The sequence below is a fragment of the Camelina sativa genome, chromosome 4, assembly GCF_000633955.1.
Source record: "Camelina sativa cultivar DH55 chromosome 4, Cs, whole genome shotgun sequence".
Lineage (NCBI taxonomy): Eukaryota > Viridiplantae > Streptophyta > Magnoliopsida > Brassicales > Brassicaceae > Camelina > Camelina sativa.
In genome coordinates, this window is record NC_025688.1 from 20,601,338 (window position 1) to 20,626,358 (window position 25,021).

At 35.4% G+C, this 25,021-nt stretch overlaps 2 protein-coding genes across 2 annotated transcripts; one reads left to right on the forward strand and one right to left on the reverse strand.

Moving 5' to 3' along the window:
* On the forward strand, nt 15,955-16,749 carry LOC104784097. Its single transcript, XM_010509166.1, has one exon. The coding sequence runs from the start codon at nt 15,955-15,957 to the stop codon at nt 16,747-16,749; it is 795 nt and encodes a 264-aa protein (XP_010507468.1).
* On the reverse strand, nt 21,343-24,985 carry LOC104781475 (putative amidohydrolase YtcJ). Its single transcript, XM_010506153.2, has 15 exons — nt 24,834-24,985; nt 24,573-24,739; nt 24,304-24,405; nt 24,040-24,112; nt 23,737-23,843; nt 23,535-23,658; nt 23,226-23,420; nt 23,022-23,107; nt 22,590-22,697; nt 22,358-22,453; nt 22,169-22,267; nt 22,007-22,081; nt 21,796-21,927; nt 21,608-21,723; nt 21,343-21,517 (listed from the first exon to the last, which is right to left on the reverse strand). The coding sequence occupies exons 1-15, from the start codon at nt 24,910-24,912 to the stop codon at nt 21,343-21,345; spliced, it is 1,734 nt and encodes a 577-aa protein (XP_010504455.1). The 5' UTR covers nt 24,913-24,985.

Below are 25,021 nucleotides of genomic sequence, written 5' to 3' on the forward strand. Positions count from 1 at the left end.
GAGACAACAGACACATATAATTTTTTCTTTTATCGAGGTTCAGCAAAGGCCTACGTCCTCAAACTTTCTTGAAAATACTTCTTGAACACAATTACAATTAGTGTTCAATCTCGGATTTACACAACCCTAAGATATTCACTTAGCTTGTTCCCGATTTATTTTCAACTCACTATGAGATCACTAAGATCAAAAACAATGATCTACACTTAGGATTCTCTCATAGAGATAAACTCTCACCCTTTTCTCTCCAAAGACTTTTCTCTTTTTTACAACGGGCTTGAGGGCTATAAAATATTGCTTCTTGCAATACAATCACTTTAAAGTATAGACCGAATCAAGTCTTACTCTTATTATCAAAACTCATAAGGGATCTAAAATAGTTGCTTCCACCAAAAGAGAGTAAATCTCTCATAAGTATTTTCTGAGAATCATTGTACTACTACATGTACTTAATTTCTCATACAGATCCACTTATGTTCCACTCATTTTACACTTTCAAGTGTAAGAACTACAAGTCCAAATATTATCTCTTTAAGAGACTTGAAATATTTCATAGTTACCTCTTTCAATGATTAACAAATCATTCTTTGTGTACACTTTTCAAGAAAACTTTTCTCGATTAACTGCGGTTTATGATCCTCGATTTTTATTCATAACATCATCAACTACAACACTGCATGCAAACATATTTACGACGTCGATTTGCTTTTTTGGTTCCTTTTTATTCTAGACATGACTCAACTTGTTGAGATTTCCTTTCATTATGATTCTTAGGTACCTGAATCTCTTTCTTATTCATGTCTACATCTCTTCTAGAGATTTTTCATAATTCTTTGCTTCCTCGGTGCCATATTAATTTATGCTCCTTTTTCTTTTCCGGGGATGCTTATATTTGGAACCATAAGGCTATCACACTTCATGTGATCCTTAGACTTACTAGCAGTTGATCTTATCCTTCTAGGATATTAATTTCAATTGGAGCACAACTGGTATATGTGACTTTGTCACTCAAGGTCAGAAAATGGCTCTTGCATGCTTTTAGCATCTTTGCAAACTTTGCCAATAAATTATCTTTTTACTTTCTAGCACACATTTCTTAGTACGAGGATCAAGATAATTTCTTACAATATATTTCTCTACCAGTTGTTTATTTTCTCCCCCTCATGTTGGAAAGACTGACTCACTGAACCAACAGTCTCTGCATCTCGAGATATTCATCCAATCAAGAGAGATCTATATCCAACATTCTTTCAAATCTCATCTTAATCACTTGGTGGAGCAACTCATCATGTATAACACATCTAGATGGAATACATCTGGTTTCTGACCCAAACCAATTGTAATGGGGAGTACTCATGATTATTCGTTGGCATGATGTGAATTATTTGACATATAAAATCATTTATGTCAATTACTTGGCATGGTTTCACCACCATTGTCAATTAACCAAATCTCGCAAACTAAAGGTTGCAAGTTGATAACAAGAATATATGGTGGATGATCAGTCCACAATATCTCTTTGTATACGTACCAGAAAATTGACACTATCCAAATTCATGGGGCTGGTGAAAGCCATATAATCGGCTTGCTTTGTAAAGCAGCACGCATATGAAATCACTACGAAAACTCTTTAGGTTCTCTAATGAATATTTTCAGAAATTTCTGATTATTCTTTTGCATCACTACTGAACCGGAATGGCTTAACCGGTCATGCCAAACAGTGAGATTTTCACAAAGCATTTTATCTTCTAAATAATGCATGTAATCTCTAAAATACTTTTCTTGTCTTGGGTAATACTTATGATTTAAAAGTATTTTCTTGGCTTATTGTCTCAACATGATTAGGTTTCAAATCCTCAAGATTTGCTTTTCCATATGAGTGATTAAACACATTTTGGGTGTGAACATAATCTTATATTTGTTCCATCACCTTTGTATGTGGGATTCATTAATTCTCCATCTCGAGATGATGACACTTCATGTCTATCAATCTCGATTTGAATCCCACTCTGTAATCAATAATATTCTCAAATTGGGTCATGTATTATATCTTACACCCTTTTGACGTTGAGACTAATTGGGAGACTATAACACATTAATATCAAATTGTGTTCCCATAAACAATAGTATATATGCTCTTCAAGAGCTTTCAATACATTTTCTACTACTTCTTAATATTGTAGCAGAATAGTGGAAATTGTCTCATACTAGTTTCTTTCATCATCATATATATATATGAGATAAATAACTTTTGTAGTTATTATTGACTTCTAGTGGAGAAATTAGTCGACATTGACCGCGACTTTATATATTATCCACATTTATGACCACTTTTACAGCAACTTTCTTTTTCTTTTATAAAATAATTCACAAAAATGGAGCAAACCAGTATGATGTGATTCATGATCAACATCTCATTATTTTACTCATTCACAAATAACAAGATTATAATATTTTTAAAATATATTTTCATTATATTGTGTCTACATGACAACAATATTTTATGACAAGTAAATTATGTATTTTCTAATATCTTTCCATCAAAGATATTATTTATTATAATCTTGGTAATAATTTGAATAAGTTGATTTGTATTCTTTTACATACTTTTATTCATTTACTTTCTTTAGATTATTCTAAGAACTAATGAATTTTTATGGTCATATACTTGGACTTAAACTTCCTTATATAAGTGATGCCAAGAAAACATGATCAATAATCATTATTTAGTAGTTTGTTACTAAATTTTTAATTTATTTACCAAAGAAGGTTGGAGAAAATATTTCATCATGATATTATATCTAATTTTAATTAGATTTAAATATGTAATTAAGCAAATAAAGTAATTCACAAATATTATAAACTTACATAATTATAAAGGATCATTTCTTTATAGATATATATATATATATATATATATCTTCTTAAAACATTTTATCCTCTTTTTTTTCTAAAGATTTTATTATAAAATCTAAAATGTTTTACCAAATAATAGATTTTGATGAGCCATTCACGAAAATATATGATGCTTATAAGTTTGCTAATCGATAAAACATAGTGATAGTACTTATCTCGATGGAGACGTTGCCGAGGTTCAGAGACATAAAACATCTTCGGCCAAGGAATGATAGTGACTCTATATAGTAAATCCTCCGCTTCAAAAGATTAATAAGTTTTTAGTTAATTATCGATTCGATTTAATACAAAAGTTAATGGTCTATTTAAATCAGTTGTAGCCACTAATTAATCTAGAGATGGTATACGTACACAACATACATACACATTATAAACAACATACGTGCGTGTATGATTCCATAACAAATTATACGCTATTAAACCATAGTGGGTAAATTTAAACGAGCCAAATTAACCATGAAGCAATAAAATAATGAGGCCTAACTAATGAAATTAAATTTTCTCGTGAAGACATAACTGATCAGTCCCGAACCAAGAGATCAAATATATAAAGCATGGCTAAAGATTTAAGCAAAAACAATTCTGTTTCCTAACGTCTGACATGGGCATGAGGCTGTAATTATGAAATATGAGATTGATACTTATCTCGATTGAGTAATTGAAACCGTGTGCTTTCGTTGGTGTGATGAGTGGTCAGATCGGAAACGTGTCGGAAGCAAAGATCGGATCGACTAGGGTTTTGACATAATATATGCATGACCGGTTAAGGATCTTGACAGCAATATTAATGACCAATTATTTCCTATCACAAATATGAAATACGAGTCATTAGATATCAAAAACCGAATGTCTTTAGCTCGGGAGGATTAAACAAACCAAATCAAATATCTAACTAAGTTAAAATAATAAGTAGTAAAATTCCACCACATGTATTCGTTAAAATAACAAACAGATCTCATTATGCAATAATTAATGAACATCAAACCGGGTAATTATAGCAATAACTTATGACCAACCGATTGATTATCAAATATGGGTTACTATAATATGAGCCGAATGATAATACAAATCATGAGTTACTTATCTTTTAGAATAAGACATGCTTCAAAGGATCGGATATTATAAACGGATATGGAGACTTAGAGGCGAGCGGCATCACAATACATAGACGACACCGGCAAGATTTTTTTTTCTTTTTAACACGGCTAGGGTTAGATACTCGTGCTGATAACGTGTTATAACAAAAAGTATTGAGGATTAACTTCTTGTATTATTCCTCTGCTCTAATACAACATATATATAGAAATACATATTAAGATTTAGGATTACACTAATGGACCGATAATGGGCATCCACATATTACAATATAATCATTCATAACACTTTTAATACATTATTTAATTTTTACAATAGTAAACATCCAATCAATCTACTACTTTTTAGTACCTCTAGAATGTGGTCTATCCCAACTAATTCAAAATATAATAGTTAAGGGTTTATATTTTTTTTTTCTTCCAAGTCTATTATTATCACGATCGAACAAATCAACAAATAGTATAGAGTTAGACTAATATATATACTTACTTTCAGAAAATAAGAGTATGATCGGTGTCATATATATATACTTCTATGTCGTAGTTTCTTTGGAGTGGTTTAATTTATGGTAGGATTAATAATAATGGACAACTAATTGGTTTGTCTCACTAATCATATTGGAATCAAGGCATGAAAAATTACACTAAAACAATTATTGACGATATAACATTTTTTTTTTTGGGGGGACAAATTATTGACGATATAACTTAAAAGACGATCGGGGCATATAATGTTCCATAATCCTTGACTTCGAATTGAACCAATAAAGAGAGGAAAAAAGGGAAATAATTGATTAGCTTGGCTGTTGTGTTGTGATCTGTGAACACTGAACATAAGTCATCGACAAAAGTTGTGGTGATTGAAACGAATGGGAACACATTCAATTGAACTATCCAATAACGGAATTGGAGAGATCATCATATTGGAACAATAAGCCACCTGTCGTATAGACAATATACTTACTAGTTGATAAAGATAAATTGTACAGTAGACAGTTCAACAGTCCCATTCTATACACGTGCACATTCACACATGTACAGATGTACATAAGTTTTTTTTTGTGTGTGGATCGGATAGATTCCACATTAAGATGTCACACATTCGTCTCATGTAATAAACTCCGATTAACTGGAGAAAGTTGTGATACGACGGAGGAGAGACGAAGCTCGAAGAAGAAGAGAGAAACGTAATTCTTTTTATTAATCAAAAGATAAAAGTTTGTTACAAAAGCTTAACCTAAATTAACAAACTAATTAGTCTTTATAGTTAGACTAATCAGCTCAACTAGATAACCAAAGATAACCTAGTTAAACCAATGTTTAATAACCGGTCATACTCTAATACGCCCCCCTCAAATCTTTATCTCCAAAGTGTCTGGTTTGGGAAATAAAGATTTGACAAAGACATTTTCTGTAACAGGTGATGAAACGGTCCTGGGTGAAAAGGCTTGGTAAGGATATTTGCATGTTGTTCTTCAGTTGGTACATGGAGAGCTTCAAGCGTACCTTTCTTGAGTTGATCCTGTACGGTGTGACAATCAATTTCGATATGTTTAGTCCGCTCATGAAATACCGGATTCATGGCGATGTGTAAGGCTGATTTATTATCACAAAACAGCTTGGCATGAGCAGCTTCTCTAATGTGTAAGTCCTTGAGTAGCTGTTGTAACCAGATGATCTCACAGGTTGCTTGTGCCATACTTCTATACTCTGATTCAGTGCTACTTCGACTTGCAACTGCCTGCTTTTTAGATTTCCAGCAAATGAGTGAAGAGCCAAGGTAAATACAATAACTTGTGACTGAATGTCTTGTCTCCTTATAAGTAGTCCAATCTGCATCAGAGAATCCATTCAAGCAGAGATCTGAAGTGACAGGATACATCAAACCTTGTCCTGGATTCATCTTGAAATAACGGAGAACCTTGTGGGCATCTTGAAGATGAAAATCAGTGGGAGCGGATATAAACTGGCTCAGCTGATGAACAACAAATGTAATATCTGGCCTGGTGATAGTTAGATATAGAAGTCTACCAATGAGCTCTCTGTAAGACGTAGGAGAAGATAACAGTGTGCCCATATCTTTGGTAAGACGCAGGTTTGGATCCATCGGAATAGAGCTCGGTATACAGCCTAAGAGACCTGCATCTTCTAGCAGATTCTGAGCATATTTGCGTTGACAGACTGAGATGCCCTCCGATGATCGCGAAATCTCTAATCCAAGGAAAAAGCGAGCTGGTCCAAGATCCTTTATCTTAAATTCAGATTGCAAAAGTGTCTTCAAATCATGGACATCAGCATCATCATTACTTGCGATCATTATGTCATCGACATAAACAAGCACAACCACAATGGAACAAATTCCTGATGGACGCATAAAGACTTTAACGAAAAGGGTATTATCAGCAGGAGACTGAACGTAATTGGCTCCCAAGAAAACGGTTGACAGACGTTTATACCACTGTTGTGAGGCTTGTTTCAAACCATATAAGGACTTGAGTAAACGACATACCGGATTTGGAGGTAAAACTACACCCGGTGGAGGTGTATATCCTTGAGGAAGACTCATGTATATCTCTTCATCCAAGTCACCATGGAGAAAAGCATTGGAGACATCCATTTGATTCAAGCTCCAACCTTTCGCAGAAGCAAGTCCAAGAAGCAACTTAACACTAGTTAGTTTTGCGACAGGTGAAAAAGTATCGAGATAGTCAATCCCCTCCTGTTGTGTAAAACCCTGCGCAACCAGTTGGGCTTTATACCGTTCAACAGAACCGTGAGAGTTATACTTGATAGTAAAAACCCATTTGCAGCCAATCGCGTGTTTGCCTGCAGGTAGAGACTCAACAGCAAAAGTCTTATTAAGTTCAAGAGCAAAAAGCTCATCATTTGCTGCTTTAGTCCACTTCTCCGATTTCATGGCTTGATGGAAAGTTTTGGGTTCTGTTTCGGCACTATAAGAAAAAATATAAGATTGAAACAAAGGTGTGTATTGATCAAGGGTACAAACAGAAGAAAGGGGATATGGTGTAGTCTTTTTAGGTGATGGAGGAAGAGATTTAATGAGAGGAGGAGGTGGGGTGGAGGTGGTGGTGGTTTAGGTGTAGAAGGTGGTATCTCTGTGGGTGGTAAAGTGGAGATGGAAGGAACAAGAGAGCAATAATACTCAACCAGATAACTAGGAACTTTAGACTGTCGCTTTGGTCTAACGTTAGATACAGAGGTATGATCCGTAGTAGACGTAGATACAGTGCCAGCCGGAATGGTACCATGATCATGCTCTAATGATGGTGCAGATGGTACAGTAGGAATTAACGAATCTTCATCAATGAGAGGCATGCTTTCAACAAAATGCAATGGAATAAGAAGAGGCAAAATGGAATTGGGAAACATATCAACTGTAGATGACAATAATGAACTAGTCTTAAAAGGAAAAACATCCTCTTGAAACACAACATTTCTAGATATGGAAATAGCATTAGACTCTAAATTCATGACCTTATATCCCTTATAACCCACTGGATACCCTAGAAAAACACATGGTTTGGCTCTAGGAGAGAACTTATGACGGTCATGAGTATTAGTCGAGACATAACACAAGCAACCAAAACTTTTGAGTAAACTATAATCAGGTAATTTGGCAAGCAACAGTTCATATGGTGATTTATGAGCTAAGACAGGAGAAGGCATGCGATTGATTAGAAAGACTGCAGTCAACACACAATCAGTACAATATTGCAGAGGGATATTCGATTGAAAAAGTAAAGATCTGGCCACATTCAAAAGATGTTGATGCTTGCGTTCAACAATAGAGTTTTGTTGTGGTGTATAAGCACATGAAAAATAATGAATCATTCATTGTTCCTTGATGATATCAGTGAAAGCTAATTCTGGTGCATTATCAGATCGTATGGCTTTAACAATGCTATCATATTGCGTTTTAACATGTTTAAGAAAGATAGGAAAAATTTTATGAACCTCTTTTTTATTTCTTAACAGATAAAGCCATGTAGTACGAGTACAATCATCAACCAAGGTAAGAAAATAGCGAAACCCTTGTACAGAATCGACACTAAAAGGACCCCATATATCAAGATAGACTAAATCAAAAGGCTTGTCTGCTAAATTGCTATGAGAAACATACGCTAACCTTTTCTGTTTAGCTAAAGGACAAATGCTACAATGTGAAAATAAAGAAGTACTCTTCAAAGAAGGAATCAAACTAACAAGTTTCTGGATAACTATATGCGACGGATGTCCAAGACGTTGATGCCAAAGAGAATCATCAGAAACCACAGAAGCAGAAAAAGAACATGCTGCAGGAAGAGATGGAGAGAGGGAAGTATTCTCAGTTGCCAGAATGTAAAGGTCTTGAAAGACTCTACCCATCCCAATCATCAAGCCCTGAGAAAGTTTCTGAATCAAACAACAAGTATCAAAGAAATGTGCAGAACAAGATAATGTCTTAACCAATCTACTAACACTAATCAAATTAAATTTGAAATCAGGAACATGCAAAACATTGTATAGAATCAACTTTTGAGAAATATAAATTGTGCCTATATGAGTGATGGAAACCCTGGTACCATTTGGTAATGTCACAGTAATATCCGTAACGGGTCGTAAATCTGTAAACAAAGCTAGATTGGAGCAAACATGACTAGAAGCTCCACTATCTATAATCCAAGCATCATGCGGTAAAAATTGTTGTAAAGAAGAGAGAATATGATTTTGGAAAGTTAAAATATGATGTTGATATCTAAGAGAAGTTGAAGGAAAAGGAATAGTGATACCAGAGGTAGAAGTCTCTGCCATCAAACCATGTTCAGATATCGTGGCCATAACACTAGGAATACTAGAACCAGAAGATGTAGCTATAGGCTCTTGAACCTGAACTTGACCTTTGTATTGAGAAACCATCTGATCAATTTGCTGCGGTGTAAATCCTTGTAAACTCGCAGGAACACCATTGGAAACCATGTACTGTGGATACTGAGTAGAAACAGGACCATACGACACATCTTCAGTTGGAAACATTCCGGTCTCAGAATAAACTTGAGCCACTGCATTAGCCTGTTGCATAGAATTTGCATATGGCACCATTTGAGTAGAAGATTGTTGAGACATCCTTGGTTGAGACTGCATTGTTGACATCCGAGGCTGGAATTGATTTGGAGGTCTGTAATTGTATCCGACAGTATTAGTCTTGTACCCTGGTGGAAAACCATGAAGCTTGTAACACTTCTGAATGGTGTGACCTACTTTGCCACAATGAGGAACAAATAGGCTTCTGAACAGGCCTGATAGTATTATAAGCAGCTATGTAGGCACTCTCTGCATAATTCATCGTAGCCACACTTTGAAAAGCCACACTGTCAATTCTTGTAGTTGGTTTGACCACTATCTGTCTTTCATCTTGTGTTACCATGTTAAAAGCTTCTTCAATTGTGGGAATCGGCTTAAGCATCAATATATGACGTCTAGCCTGATTATAGCTCTCATTCAAACCCATCAAAAATTTAGTCACACAACTTTGTTGTTGCAATCTTTCCCATTTAGTAGCTGCATCACATTCACATCTTCCATCGGGAAACACTGGAAGTTCCACATAATTCTTATGTTCTTCCCACAAAGTAAGCAAAGCCATATAATACGTAGACACATCCATTGACCCTTGAACAATCTGACTAAGCTTCTGTTCAATAGAAAAGATCCTAGGAGCATCATCTTGCTTAAAACGAGACAATATATTTTTCCAAATCCCTTCAGCAGTTGGAATAAAGAGTAAACTATGTCCTATCTTTTTATTAACCGAATTCATCAACCAAGTAGATACTATATCGTTGCATCTAGACCATACACCAAAATCTCTATGATCTTCTTGAGGTTTTGAGATCGTACCATTGATAAATCCAAGTTTGTTTCTGACATTAAGAGCCATCTACATCGATCGACGCCAGGAAGGGAAATCCGAAGCAGTGACAAGACGATCAGAAACAAGAACAAGTCCTGCGTGGTCAGCACTATGCAGATGATACGGATTCTCATACTGATCAGTTTGATACTGCGGTTGAACATTCACTGGGTTCGGAGTGGGAGGTCGATTCATCGGAGCATTCAAATTACCAGAAGAACTCATTCTCAAAGCAAGAACAAGAAATCCAAAGAAAGTGAGACGAAAAGAGGAATCAAAAGCAAGACTCGTACTCACTAAGGTCAATCAAAAGAGAATCAGAAAAATCAGAAAGAAGCATAAAACTCCAATGAGAAAATCGCATACAACGGCGAGTAATTGCTGAACAAATTAAAAACAAGTGCAAATCGGAAAATTCATCTCCGTCGCGAGACGCGGAAGCAATAGAAACTCAATTACAGAGCTCTGATACCATAATCAACTCCGATTAACCGGAGAAAGTTGTGATACGATGGAGGAGAGACGAAGCTCGAAGAAGAAGAGAGAAACGTAATTCTTCTTATTAATCAAAACATAAAAGTTTGTTACAAAAGCTTAACCTGAATTAACAAACTAATTAGTCTTTATAGTTAGACTAATCAGCTCAACTAGATAACCAAAGATAACCCAGTTAAACCAATGGTTAATAACCGGTCATACTCTAATATCATGATGTATATACTCTACACATTATCATGTTTTGTGCAAGGATTTTGCCATATTGGTTAGTGGTTACCTAAAATTTTTACAAAGCATTAGTGTATATCTCAAGAAAAGTGTTTAATAAGTTTGGGTTGTAACCCCAACAGCATGCCCGGAACCTTACATTTTTGAACATATGTCCTAGTTTGACGGGATCTACAAGTTAAATTTACGGGAACCTTACATTTTGAAGACACAATTTGTTTTACGAGCGAGAATTAAAATATGATAAGTATATGAAATATCTAGTTATATATTAAAAATAATAACCCATAATAATTCAAGAATATATTTTAAAAAATAATTATTTATTAATTTAAAATTTATTATTGTATAAACTAAATATAAATTATAACATCAGTTATTTGTAGTTGATATAAATAATTTACATCAACTATTTTAATGACACTAATACTTACATCACTTAAATAAATTGATGTAACAATTAACATCATTTTTTCCAAACGATACAATAACTGATGTACATTTTTTATATGGACATCAGTTTTTTATTAATGGATGTAAATTACTTGCATCAACACTTTTAAAATCATTTACTTAATTAATGTAAGAAATTGTAAGTAATACAGCAGAGAACGATTCTAACTTCTACATGCCAAGTCGTCACATCGTGAACAATCAGACGCAAGAGAGGTGGGTAAAGGTTGGTGCAAGTGTCTTTAATTCTGAATAATAATTTGGCATTGGGACGCAAGAGTATTTTCGACTAGATAACTCCGCAAAACAGAAGAACTGGATGGAGGATGCAAGAGTATGAGAGGCTCGGGAATGTATTCTAATGTTCAGTGGTTGTCCACCTAACTTACAGAAATATTCAAAATAAATAATACAAAATGATTTTTTTTTGTAGTGATTGATAATGTAATGGAATCTTCTTATATGCAGAGATATTGGTATGTATATAACATCATATTTTATATTACATATGGTTGAACTGTTTTAGAAAATTTTATATGTTGGTTAACTTCTAAACAATATTTTGTTGAGGAAAAGCTATGAACTTACAGGCTTTTGCTAATTTTCACTTTTTGTTGGTCAATAAATAAATGAATTTCATTTTTGCATGTATACAAATTAACTATATCATATATAAATTAAAATACACTAATATAATATAATTATATTCACAAAATAGAAATTATATATATGTAGCTCTCTATTACTAAAAGCAGCAAATGAGTGGACATACGATGCACAATTGGCAATTTATAGCATTTTTTGTATTGCTTCACCCTTAATTAAGGTTTTCATCTAGTGAACTTACTTTATACATTGTAATCGATATAAATGACAATGCTTCTAACATCAAAACCAATCACATCGAACTGAATCAATAATAATTTATGACCAAAAGCAAATACAATTAAACATCTATTTTGTAATATTTTAACTATTCTAAAAGTAGTTTAGCTTTGAGATAGCAATGTTGAGTGCAAAAGACATTAGGAGACAAACCGGCTAAAATTATTGTATGATTTTGTATCCCTGAATCAAAATTGAGAAAATAAACCAAATGGAATTATTGACAATATAACTTAAAAGTTTTTCGGGGCTCTCTGGTTATATAACTAATTGTGTTGGAAATAATATATACTATAGATATCAATATAATATTTATTTCATTTGTTTGTATCATGTTTAAATGATGTTAAAATAATTTGCATCACTTAAACAAATTATTTACATTTTGTTGATGCAAATCATTTGTATCATTTGAAATAAATATTTGTTTCAATTACTGAATTGATATAAAATATTTGTATCATTTATCAAAACTAATGTAAAATAGTTATACCATTTTTAAAACCATGATGTTAAAATCAATATTATAATAAATTACAGAAAAATATTTAATTATTTATATTTTCCATCATATTTGTTTATATATTATATTGATATCTATAGTATATATTATTTCTACTATATTTATAATGGGCCCACAATTAGTTGTTATCCCACTAAACTAAAGTATTTATAATAGATAGATCTCACCTCTCCTTAAGAAGTGGTGGATGTGGGATTGTAAAAATCCCACATTAACTACCAACTAAAGAAAAAAAATATTGACAACAATAAAAAATAAGTAATTACATTAATTCATTAATTTTTTTCCTTGGCTTTTTGTTGACAATAAATAAATAAGTAAGTGATTTTTTATTATAGCTAGTGTAAATTAACATCAGTTTTTATCGATATAAATTTTGTATCATATTTAAAAGTGATTTCAATAAAATAAAAAGATTCATCAATTATCTAAATGATGTGAATTTATAATTGATATCAATTTTTTTAAAAGTGATACAAACGCATACAGGTTAAATCAATTTTATTTAATTAATGTCAAATTAGTTTATTAAAACATCATTTTAATAACTGATACTTAATTATATTTATTTGTTTCATTTTTAAAGAAGTAATTCGAAGTTACATTACTTAATTTTATGATACAATTTAAGTGATACAATATACCCATTTTTTTTGTAGTGGCTACACATCTCATTGGCTTTTCTTCAGCGTCCAATGTCCATGGCTCTCTTTCGTTACACCAACAACACCTCTTTGCAAATATCCTTTGGCCGACACCAACAACATTTAATATATGAAGCCAAATGTCATACCAATATACATTTCCACTACGCCTAAAAAAACTGGGAATTAAGTTTGTTTTTTTTTGACAATCATACAATTCTTAGGTTATGAATGGTAACCGCGGTCGGGGCGGACAAATCTGTCTGTGGACTAGACCGCTGTATTTTTTATGTAGACAACAGACCGCAACGGTCCAATTCTATTTATGTGTAAAAATGGTCCGCAGTTGGTCCGCTGCGGTTTTGTTTCTGTTTTCTTTGGACCGCACCACTATGGACTATGATTGATGAATGGTAAATAAAAAGCGGTCTAATCCGCATATGGATTTGTCCGCCCCAACCGCTGCAACCATTCACACCCTTAGTTTCTAATTAAGATTTTAGAGATTTCATCATTCATGGGTAGAACTGCTTTCCTCCTACATAAGTTGCAAACACTGAAGTAGACCCGTCTTTCGAGAACTCATCCCATCAATTTGTGACAGCAAAATCCGCGAGCTTCCCAGGAGTTAAAGACCCTATGTGATGATCCAGAAACGCTGCTCGTGCAGCTGATATCGTGACCCTACGATTATCAACATCAAGAATGCTTGAGAAAAAAATGCATTTTAGTAAAGTAGAGAAAAGAGTTTGAATTGTTAGAGAAGAGGCTTAATTAATACGCAATCAGCACATCGGTGACAGAGATGCATTCAGATAGAATCCAAGCGTGACTCCACTTGGGAGGTATTCGTTTAACCGCGGTTCTGATACTCTGCAACGGGTAAAGATCCGCAGCCTGGAGGGAAAATCACACAGTTGAGCCTTGAAATTCCTAGTTCGAATATATAGTAAAAAAAACTTTGTATGTGGAGATATTATCGAAAACGTACAGGCCAGTCTGAACCAAATGCCAAGAGTGCATTGCCATTTAAGAGAGACTGGAATAGATAAGAGTCCCTTTGCGCTCTCTCAGAACCGAGCTTCTTAACAACAGAATACGCATCATGAAGAATATGATCTGGCTGTTTAGGAGCATGCATTAGATATGTTTAGATCAAGAAAGTGAGTTTTTAAGCCCAAAATGCTCAATGCCGGGAAGTAACTCACTCCGCCAAGTTCAACTTGGGCCATCTATGCTCAAGAGAAAAAAACATTAAATGAAAAGGAGATAAGGTAAACGAGAGAGTATAGGTTAACTTGACAATATACATATGAGTTCAAGAATAAAGAACACAGAAATAAGTTTGCATGCATAGTCACCTGTAATCCCCCAGAAATGAAATGAACATGTGAATCAATTAGTCCAGGCACTACAACTTTCCCTTCCAAGTTCACCTCAATAGTTCCATCTCCTATCAAACCCTGTCTTCATCAAAATTGTAATTTACATGAGAATGAGAAGAAGGTATCAAACGCTCAGTTTCATTCATGCTATTGCTAATGATGTAAGTATAAAAGCAGCAGACAAAGACAAAGTCATCAAACCACTTGAACGTTAATACAGAGCAAGTCAGCAACAACCACATTGAACACTGAAAGAAGTGTTAAGGACCTTGAGAGTTGAAAAGCTTCCGACTTTGAGAATCCTGCCATTACGAATCGCCATGGAATCAGCAAATGGCAAAGAGCTATCGCTGGTGAATATTGTTCCATTTCTCACCAACAAATCCGCCACCGGTGGTGTAAGAAGAGACTTGAGAGCTGACCAATCAGCGAACATAAAATGGAATCAGTCGAAACAAAAAAAAAAACAAACTAATTTGAGAAAAGGGGAGCTAGTTAGCAATGGAAAGGCGTCATCCGTCATTACATAAGTCAGTGAGCAGAGGAAGATACGCGACGGAGATAAGGAGGAAGATGACAGCCGAAACGACAACGAAGAGGTTCATAGCTGCCGGAGAAATTTAAAACAACATCAACAACCTAAGGACAAATTCAATATTACGTTCCACTCGTAATGCTCAACTTCGTAAGCTCTTTTTGTTCCTTTTGAAGGTTATATATACAAATTTAATGCCACGTTCCACTTGAAACCAAAATTTTAAATTATGCGAATCCCTTTGATAACAACTTCATTAGCTCTATATGCATTAACTTGGCTCAACTTGCATACATACAAATTTAATGTCACGTTCCACTTGAAATCTAAATTTTAAATTATGTGAATCCCTTTGATTAGGGCATCTCTAACCATCTCTATATTTTGTCTTTTATCTTCTATATCCACCTCTAAAATATGTTGGAAATTTAAATGTATCAACAGATTATATTAATAAACCATTGTGACTTTTGGTTTGTGGTTATTAAACGAATGGTTGCAAACATTCGTAAACAACCGTTGGTCATATATATATACACACTGTTTTGTTGCACAAAAAACAGACTAACAAACACAAAAAACAGAATATATATCAAGAGAAGAAAGAGAGAGAAGTCGAGCGATTCTCTTGTGATAACACAAAACAAACACTAGAAAAATTCTATTTGTTTCTCTTGTATCTTAGCCTAGAACAAGAGTGAAACTTTGATTGCCATATCCTGCGAGAGATTTCGTGTAACCCAAGGCTTTTGATAAGGGTCGAAATACTCTTTAAGGAAATTGCTCTTGTGTGCGATTCAATCATTATCCAAGTTGACCGTACGTTACGATCGAGAGTTACACCGCATCTACTACATTCTTAAAGAGTATTTTCTGGTGAACATGACGAGTGCATCAGTGCGTGAGATGACTTCAAAATTTGGGAAGTTGGATAAGTTTGAGGGAGTGGACTTTCGAAGATGGCAGAAGAAGATGCATTTCCTTCTCACCACACTCAATGTGGTGTATGTTCTAAGCATGCCAATGCCTACCGTGACGGAGGATGCGGAGAAGGAATCTGTGGAGGAGACAAGGAAGCAACTTAAGTGGGAGAACGATGACTACATATGTCGTGGCCACATTCTTAACGGTATGTCTGATCCTCTCTTTGATGTCTATCAAAATGTCGAATCTGCAAAGGAACTATGGGATGCGTTGGAATCAACGTACATGGCTGAGGATGCTTCTAGTAAGAAGTTCCTTGTTAGTAATTTTAATAATTACAAGATGTCTGATTCAAGGTCTGTTATAGAGCAATACAATGAATTGCTTCGCATCCTAGGGCAATTCGCTCAACATAACATGAAGATGGATGAATCCATCTTGGTGTCGAGTATCATTGACAAGTTGCCGCCTTCATGGAAGGATTTTAGGCGCATGTTAAAACACAAAAAGGAAGAGTTGTCTCTTGTACAACTTGGTAGCCATTTGCGCATAGAGGAATCTCTAAGGGTGCAAGAGGGTGGAAAACCCAAAGAGGCTGAACCTTCTTCAATCAATATGATGGAGGAAGGTGGGAGTTCTAAGATGAAGAATAAGGGGAAGAAATGTCCCTTTAATGACAACACTTACGGTGGACCTAACAAAAAGCTAAGAGCGTTTGTTGGTTTTGTAACAAGCCGGGTCACTTTAGACTGATTGTCGAGCTGCAAAGGATAAGAATAGAATGGGACAAAACCGTTCAGGGCAAGGGTCTAAGGACCAAGGCCAAATCACTCATCAAGGTCAGAATCTTGTAAATGATTCACATTCACATGTGTATTATGTATCAAACATTTCTGAGGCATTTTATATGCAGGATGATGGAGTGACGTGGTGGATTGACTCGGGTGCAACTACACATGTTTGCAATGATCGTGGCTGGTTCAAGACATATGAACTAGTTCAAGATGGTTCCGTACTTCATATGGGCAACGAGTCAACCGCTCCTATCCTAGGCCGTGGAAAAGTGGTGTTGGAGTTTAGTTCCGGGAAAACTATTGATCTCAACAATGTACTTCATGTACCCGGAATTAGGAAGAACTTAGTCTCTGGTAGTGTTTTAAATAAGTGTGGTTATAAACAAGTGTATGAGTCTGATAAGTATGTATCTAAGGCTGGTGTCTTTGTTGGATTTGGATATTTTTGTAATGGCATGTTTATGCTTAATATTAATAAAGTTGTGAGTTCTATTTACATGGCATGTTCTAGCAAAAATGATTCTTCTCTATGGCATTTAAGATTAGGTCATGTGCACTATAAAAGAATGATTGATATGTCTAAAGAAGGATTGATTCCTAATTTTGACATAAATTTAGAGAAGTGCAGTACTTGTATGTTGACTAAGATAGTTAGAAAACCTTTTAAGAGTATTGAAAGGAATTCTAAGGTGCTAGAACTTGTACATAGTGATCTATGTGATTTGCATGCTACACCATCTTTAGGGAACAAAAAGTATTTCATCACGTTCATAGATGATCATACTCGGTTCTGTTATGTTTATTTATTACATGCTAAAGATGAAGCCCTAGATAAATTCAAGGTTTATAAAACTGAGGTTGAAATACAACATAGTGACTTGATTAAGAAGTTACGCACCGATAGAGGTGGAGAGTATTATGATCCTGTTTATTTTCAGTCTGTGGGAATTATACATGAGACTACAGCTCCATATACACCACAACAAAATGGTGTATCTGAGAGAAAAAATAGAGTCCTAAAAGAAATGGTTAATTCCATGTTATCTTATTCAGGATTAAGTGACAGATTTTGGGGTGAAGCCATGTTAACGGCTTGCTATTTATTAAATAGGGTTCCTAACAAAAGGAACAAGATTACCCCATATGAGCTTTGGTACAAAGAGAAACCAAACTTGCATTATCTTCGAGTTTGGGGCTGTAGGGCGGTTGTTAGACTACCCCAACCAAAGATTAAAACTTTGGGAGAAAGAGGTATTGATTGCATCTTTATTGGATATGCTGAGCATTTCAAGGCTTATAGGTTCTATGTCATATAACCTAATGATTCTAAATCGGTTAACACCGTGATTGAGTCAAGAGATGCAATATTTGATGAGACACATTTTTCATCAATACCTAGACCAAAGGACCTGGTTCCTAGTTCAAATGGAACAAAAGAAGGAGATTACATACTCATTCCTTCTACCGCGTCACCTATGCTCCGCAAGAGCAAGCGAGGAAGAATTGAAAAATCTTTTGGTCCTGATTTTCAGCTTTATTTAGTTGAGGGGTCAAGAGATGAGGTTGAATTTCAATATTCATACTGTTATCATATTGATGAGGACCCTAGAACGTTTGATGAGGCTATGAAGTCTCAAGACGTTGCGTTTTGGAAAGAAGCAGTCAACGATGAGATAGGCTCCATCGTAGAGAATAATACATGGATCTTAACGGATCTCCCACCTGGTTGCAAGCCTTTAGGCTGCAAGTGGATCTTCAAAAAGTAGATGAAAGTCGATGGAACAATTGACAAGTTTAAAGATAGATTGGTTATCCAAGGCTTTAGACAAAAGGAAGGTATCGATTATTTCGATACTTATGCTCCTGTTGCTAGAATATCTTCTATAAGATTATTAATTGCTTTTGCTGCTATTAATGATCTTGTGATCCACCAAATGGATGTTAAAAACATCGTTCTTGAAAGGTGTTTTGGAAGAAGAAGTCTATATGAAGCAACCTGAAGGGTTTGTTATGCCCGGGAATGAGCAAAAGGTGTGTAAATTAATAAAGTCATTGTATGGGCTGAAGCAAGCACCTAAACAGTGGCATCAAAGATTTGATGAGGCTATCTTATCAAATGGATTCAAGTTGAATCAAGCAGACAAGTGCTTATATAGCAAATTTGATGATTCCGGTAATGGAGTAATCATTTGCTTATATGTTGATGACATGTTGATCTTTGGTACTGACTTAAGACAAGTAGAACTTGCAAAAGAGTTCTTGTCATCAAATTTTGCCATGAAAGACATGGGGGAGGCGGATGTGATTCTTGGAATTCGAATCAAGCGTGAGAACAAAGGCCTATGTTTATCTCAATCTCATTACATTGAAAAGGTTCTAAAAAGGTTCAATTATGAGAAATGTTCTCCTGTGAGCACTCCCATGGATGCAAGTGTGAAACTTATGCCTAGTGCGGGAAAAGCGATTTCACAACTCGAGTACTCACAACTTATTGGCTGTTTAATGTATGCCATGACAAGTACTAGACCGGATATAGCTTATGCGGTAGGAAAGTTGAGTAGATATACTAGTAACCCTAGTACTCACCATTGGCAAGCTATTAAACGGGTGCTTAAGTACTTGAAAGGAACCATAAATTATGGTTTGTCTTATGTCGGATTTCCTTCGGTTTTAGAAGGATATTCCGATGCAAGTTGGAACTCCAATGTAGAAAGTAACTCTTCTACAAGTGGTTGGGTGTTCTTGCTTGGAGGAGGTGCCATTTCTTGGGCTTCTAGAAAACAAACTTGTATTACAAGTTCGACTATGGAATCGGAGTTCATAGCATTAGCGGCTGCTAGCAAAGAGGCGGAATGGCTAAGAAATTTAGTCTATAAGATTCCATTGTGGCCGAGACCGGTATCACCAATTTGTATACATTGTGATAGTAAAGCCACTTTAGCTAGAGCTTATAGTCAAGTGTATAATGGTAAGTCACGACACCTGGGTGTTAGACATAGCATGATACGTGAGTTGATCACTCATGGAGCTATTACCATACAGTTTGTTCGGTCTGAACAAAATCTAGCGGATCACTTGACTAAAGGGTTAGCTAGAGACTTGGTGATCAAGTCGGCTAGAGGGATGGGTTTAAAGTCCATTTGAATTTTTTTAATTGTGGGATACCCAATTTCCCTCTAATACAACGTTAGAGGCTGAATTCAATGTGGAAAGCTTACAGTTAAAGATTGAAGCACTTGTTGTATCATCCCAAAGTAAGTGCTTGAACCTGCAAGAAAGGATTATGTTGAAGTTCTCTTCCTAATAGATCTTTTGAAAAATTGCATTTGCAGGTGCAAGATTAAAAGATCTACCTATATGAGTACGAAGTGGAGCCGCATCAAGAAGCTTGGACTTAGCTTCCTATATACTCATGAATGGATAGGGACACATAACTTATAATAGTGTCAAGTATAAACGCTTAGAGTAGTGTGGAAATTCATGTGTGTATTATCTTCAAGTGTCCAAAATGAGTTGAAAGGATTCAATCCATAGGATATCCTAATTCTCGGACATTTGAAATGTGTAATGTCACTAAGATATAAATTCAATCGTTATGATATTTATATTGATGCATGAGTTTGGTTTATGTGTTACTAATGTCGTGAATCAAATTTTACATTTAAATGGGGGAGGAATGTTGGAAATTTAAGTGTATCAACAGGTTATATTAATAAACCATTGTGACTTTTGGTTTGTGGTTATTAAACTAATGGTTGCAAACATTCGTAAACAACCGTTGGTCATATATATATACACACTCTGTTTTGTTGCACAAAAAACAGAGTATATATCACGAGAAGAAAGAGAGAGAAGTCGAGCGATTCTCTTGTGATAACACAAAACAAACGCTAGAAAAAATTCTATTTGTTTCTCTTGTATCTTAGCCTAGAACAAGAGTGAAACTTTGATTGTCGTATCATGCGAGGGATTTCGTGTAACCTAAGGCTTTTGATAAGGGTCGAAATACTCTTTAACAAAAGTGCTCTTGTGCACGATTCAATCATTATCCAAGTTCACCGTACATTTACGATCGACAGTTACACTGCATCTACTACTGCTATTTTTTTAATCTATAATTAATAGAGTTGCAAATATTATAAGTAAAAGGTATTAATACAATAAAAATAGAATCTATATGAAATATTACTTTTTAGAACGAAAAAAAACAGAGGTATACATAATACATTGTAATAAAAACGATCTCTATTATAGAATTGCTCTGTTTTTAGAGATAAAATATAACAATATTAAAGATGATATTAGCTCTATATGCAATGATATAGTACAGGTACACAACTCATTGGCTTTTCTTCCCGCGTCCATGTCTTCTCGTGTCCATTGGCTACACCAACAACATTTTCTTAAATTTTCTGAAGTTTTTAAGATTTCTTGTTTCTTGAATATATGAAGCCAAATGTCATTATCATATCAATATACATTTCCATGAGGCCTAGAAAAAAATTGAGAAATAGTACAATTTTTAGCTTCTAAGATTTAGAGATTTCATCATTCATGGATACAATTGCTTTCCTCCTACATAAGTTGCAAACACTGAAGTAGAGCCGTCTTTCGAGAACTCATCCCATGAACTTGTTGACAGTACAGCAAAATCCGCAAGCTTCCCAGGAGTTAAAGACCCTATGTGATGATCCAGAAAGGCTGCTCGTGCAGCTGATATCGTGACCCTGCGATTATCAACAACAAGAATGCTTGAGAGAATGCATTTAGAAAGTAGAGAAAAGACTTTGAGATTGTTTAGAGAAGAAGCTTAATACGCAGCAAGCGCATCGGTAAAAGATATGCGTTCAGATGGAATCCAAGCGTGACTCCACTTGGGAGGTATTCGTTTCACCGCGGTTCTAATACTGTTCAACGGGTTAATGTCTGCTACCTGGCGGGAAAATTCACAAAGTTAAGCTTGAATTCATAGTTTGAATATATGTGGAGATTATCGAAAACGTACAGGCCAGTCTGAACCAAGTGCCAAGAGTGCATTGCCATTTAAGAGAGATTGGCATTGATAAGACTCCGTTAGGCCTCTCTCAGAACCGAGCTTCTTAACAACAGACTCAGCATCATCAAGCAAATGATCCGGCTGTACACGAGTATTAGATACGTTAGATCAAGAAAGTGAGTTTTAAGCCCAAAATGCTCAATGCCGGGAAATAACTTACCTGAACTGAAGCTACAATGTGAAGTTGACCAAACCGGTTGGCTGATCCTGGTGCCAAATGTTGGGCATGCTCAATCTGTAACCAGGAAGTCAGAGATATTAAAGTACAGACAGAAGAAGCAAATAGCTCAGAGGAATAGGTTTTTTTAATAGCAAACTTCACCCTAAATCTTCTATCTCGGTCTCCATTGGTTTCAGCAACCGATTCGTACATGTCAAGGACCATGTCATTAGCTTTGTCGCCTATTGCATGGATAGCAACCTTCATCACAGCAGAAAAAGATCTAAATAAGCAAAACTAATAGGACGATATGATGATTAAACATTTGGACAGAAGTAAGCAAGGAAAAACCTGAAGCCCTGCTTTGTCAGCTGCCATTGTGAAGTTAGAAAGTTTCTCAGGATCCATCACTAATAACCCATAATTCCCAGGTGTATCAATATATTCCTGCAAACAGATATAAGACGTGGGACGTTTTAGTGCTGCTGAAAGATAAAATACAATTAGTGTATATTTGATGAATGTGAACAATATGAAAATAATTTCAAGGAATATATAGCAGATGAATTAGTATATTCTTTACCTCGTAAAAAAGTGCACTGTTAGAACCTAGAGAGCCATCAAGAAATGCTTTGACGCCACCTAGATACAACCATTCACTCAGTACAGATCCCATCTGAAGCTTAAGATCCTACAAGTATGAAGTCAAAACAGAATTTCAAGTAAATGCAGTAACTGTGAAAAGAGAATTTGAAAGAGAATATACTCAAGTTTGAAAGCACATCAAACATCGAAAGAGAATTTGAAAATCAGGAACGGCCAAAGTTACAGTGACTATAAATGAGATGCAGCTCACAATAAAAAATGAGAATTCAATGTAAATTACAAAACTTGAAGCTGAAGAATGCTATAAAATATGCTTGAAGTTTCTCATGCTAAAGAAGCACAAAACTGCTTGTACATATACTCTATTCTATTTATCAGAGAACAAGAGTTGCTTCTGAAGAAACCATACCATTAAACGTGACCATGTCGTTATCGGGAAAAACAAGCAAGTCCGTATCATCATCTTCTTCGAGGAATCAGCCCATAGATAGACATCTGTACCATAAAAAGGAGTATGGAACTCAAATGAGTTTCTATTCTATAGCTGTCAGGTAAGAGTCATCAAATTCTCTCTATTTCAGCAGCAAGCAAGTGTGAATTTGATATATTGCACCTTGAAAGTCTTTCCAGGAGAGCTCATCCGTAGTGCCAGGAAAGTACCTTCCGAGATCAACAACAGTTGTTACGCCTCTAGTCAAAGCATATTTGCTAGCTCTAAAAAGTGCTTCCCTACGTTCATCTACAGAGATTTCTTTAACCCATGGAGTGACAAGCTCCATAGCAGCATCTATCAAAAGACCTGTCGGCTCTGCATTGATTCAAGCATAAAAGTAAGTACCAGCTGATGATAAGTATACACCCACAAAACATAAAGTTCCTCTGCAATTTACATATTAGATACATTACTTAAGAAAAGCATTACCGCCACTAGGCATCCTCATTATGGTTCCACCAACTGGATCTTCCGTTAAACTTGTTACACCAGCCATCCTAAGCGCAAGGGAATTTGCCAATGCCATATGACTATCCATCCTAATCAACCAAACCTAAATGAAGAGAAATAAACATAAGTAAGGCGATATGTTGACTATTGACAAGCAGAAAAAAGTCAACAGGCTTTATACAGGATTATGAGGGGAGATATCATCAATCCATGATGCAGAGGGCATTTCTCCTCCCCAAACATCATTGTTCCATCCACCACCTAGAATCCATGAGCCTTCTTTTGCATCTGAAATTTGTTGTTCATCAGATAAATGCAGCATAAATGAATTAATAAATACTCACTCTCCCACTACTAAAGAAAGCCACCAACTTTAAACAGTGTTCACTGTACACTGTACACATATAACTAAAAACGGACACCAATAAAGGAATGTAAGTGTAACCACTATATGATTGTTCAAGATAATGAAATATTTAATTACTCTGCACAGCGTCCTTCACCAGTTTACAAAACTCATCTTTTTGACTCACTCCACGAAGTCCAACTTGGGCCATCTATGCTCAAGCGAAAAAACATTAAATGAAAAGGAGCTAAGGTAAACGAGAGAGAGTATAGTATCTTGTTTCATGACTGAATCTGATCAAACAATGGCATGTAGTCATCTACTCTCAGGTTAACTTGACAATATACATATCAGTTCAACTGTTCAAGAAGAAAGAACACAGAAATAAGTTTGCATAATCACCTGCAATCCCCCGGAAATGAAATGAACATGTGAATCAATAAGTCCAGGCACTACAACTTTGCCTTCCAAGTTCACCTCAATAGTTCCATCTCCTATCAAACCCTGTCTTACATGGAAAAAATTACAAATTACATGAGAACGAGAAAAGAAGTATCAAACTTTCAGATTCATTCATGCTAGTGAAGTAGGTATAAAAGCAACAGACGAAGTCATCAAACCACTTGAACATTAATACAACAACAGAACATCGAAAGAAGTGTGTGAAGGACCTTGAGAGTTGAAAAGCTTCCGACTTTAAGAATCCTGCCATTACGAATCGCCATGGAATCAGCAAATGGCAAAGAAGTATCGCTGGTGAAGATTGTTCCATTCCTCACTAACAAATCAGCCACGATACCAACCGGTGGTGTAAGAAGAGACTTGAGAGCTGACCAATCTGTGCGAAACGTGAATCGAATCAGTCAAAAAAAGTCCAAATAAATTCTAATTTGAGACAAAAGGAAGCTTAGGAATGGTAAGGCGTTCATTACATAAGTCACTGAGCAGAGGAAGATAGGCGACGGAGATAACGAGGAAGAAGACAGCTGAAACGACAACGAAGAGGTTCATAGCTGCTGGAGAGAATCTAAAACGAGATACAGACAACAACAAACAACCTAAGGACGAGTTTTTAGTGTTACGTTTCCACCTTAAATGCTCCACTTGCTCAACGTCGTTG

Bases quoted from the DNA above. Each gene is read 5' to 3' on its own strand.
- LOC104784097 (XM_010509166.1), top strand. From the start codon at position 15,955: ATGACGAGTGCATCAGTGCGTGAGATGACTTCAAAATTTGGGAAGTTG.
- LOC104781475 (XM_010506153.2), bottom strand. From the start codon at position 24,912: ATGAACCTCTTCGTTGTCGTTTCAGCTGTCTTCTTCCTCGTTATCTCC. The intron at 23,844-24,039 runs GTAATTAAATAT...AACAAATTTCAG, and splicing joins GGTGAAGGACGCTGTGCAGA to ATGCAAAAGAAGGCTCATGG. The intron at 21,724-21,795 runs GTACGTTTTCGA...TTTTCCCGCCAG, and splicing joins CACTTGGTTCAGACTGGCCT to GTAGCAGACATTAACCCGTT.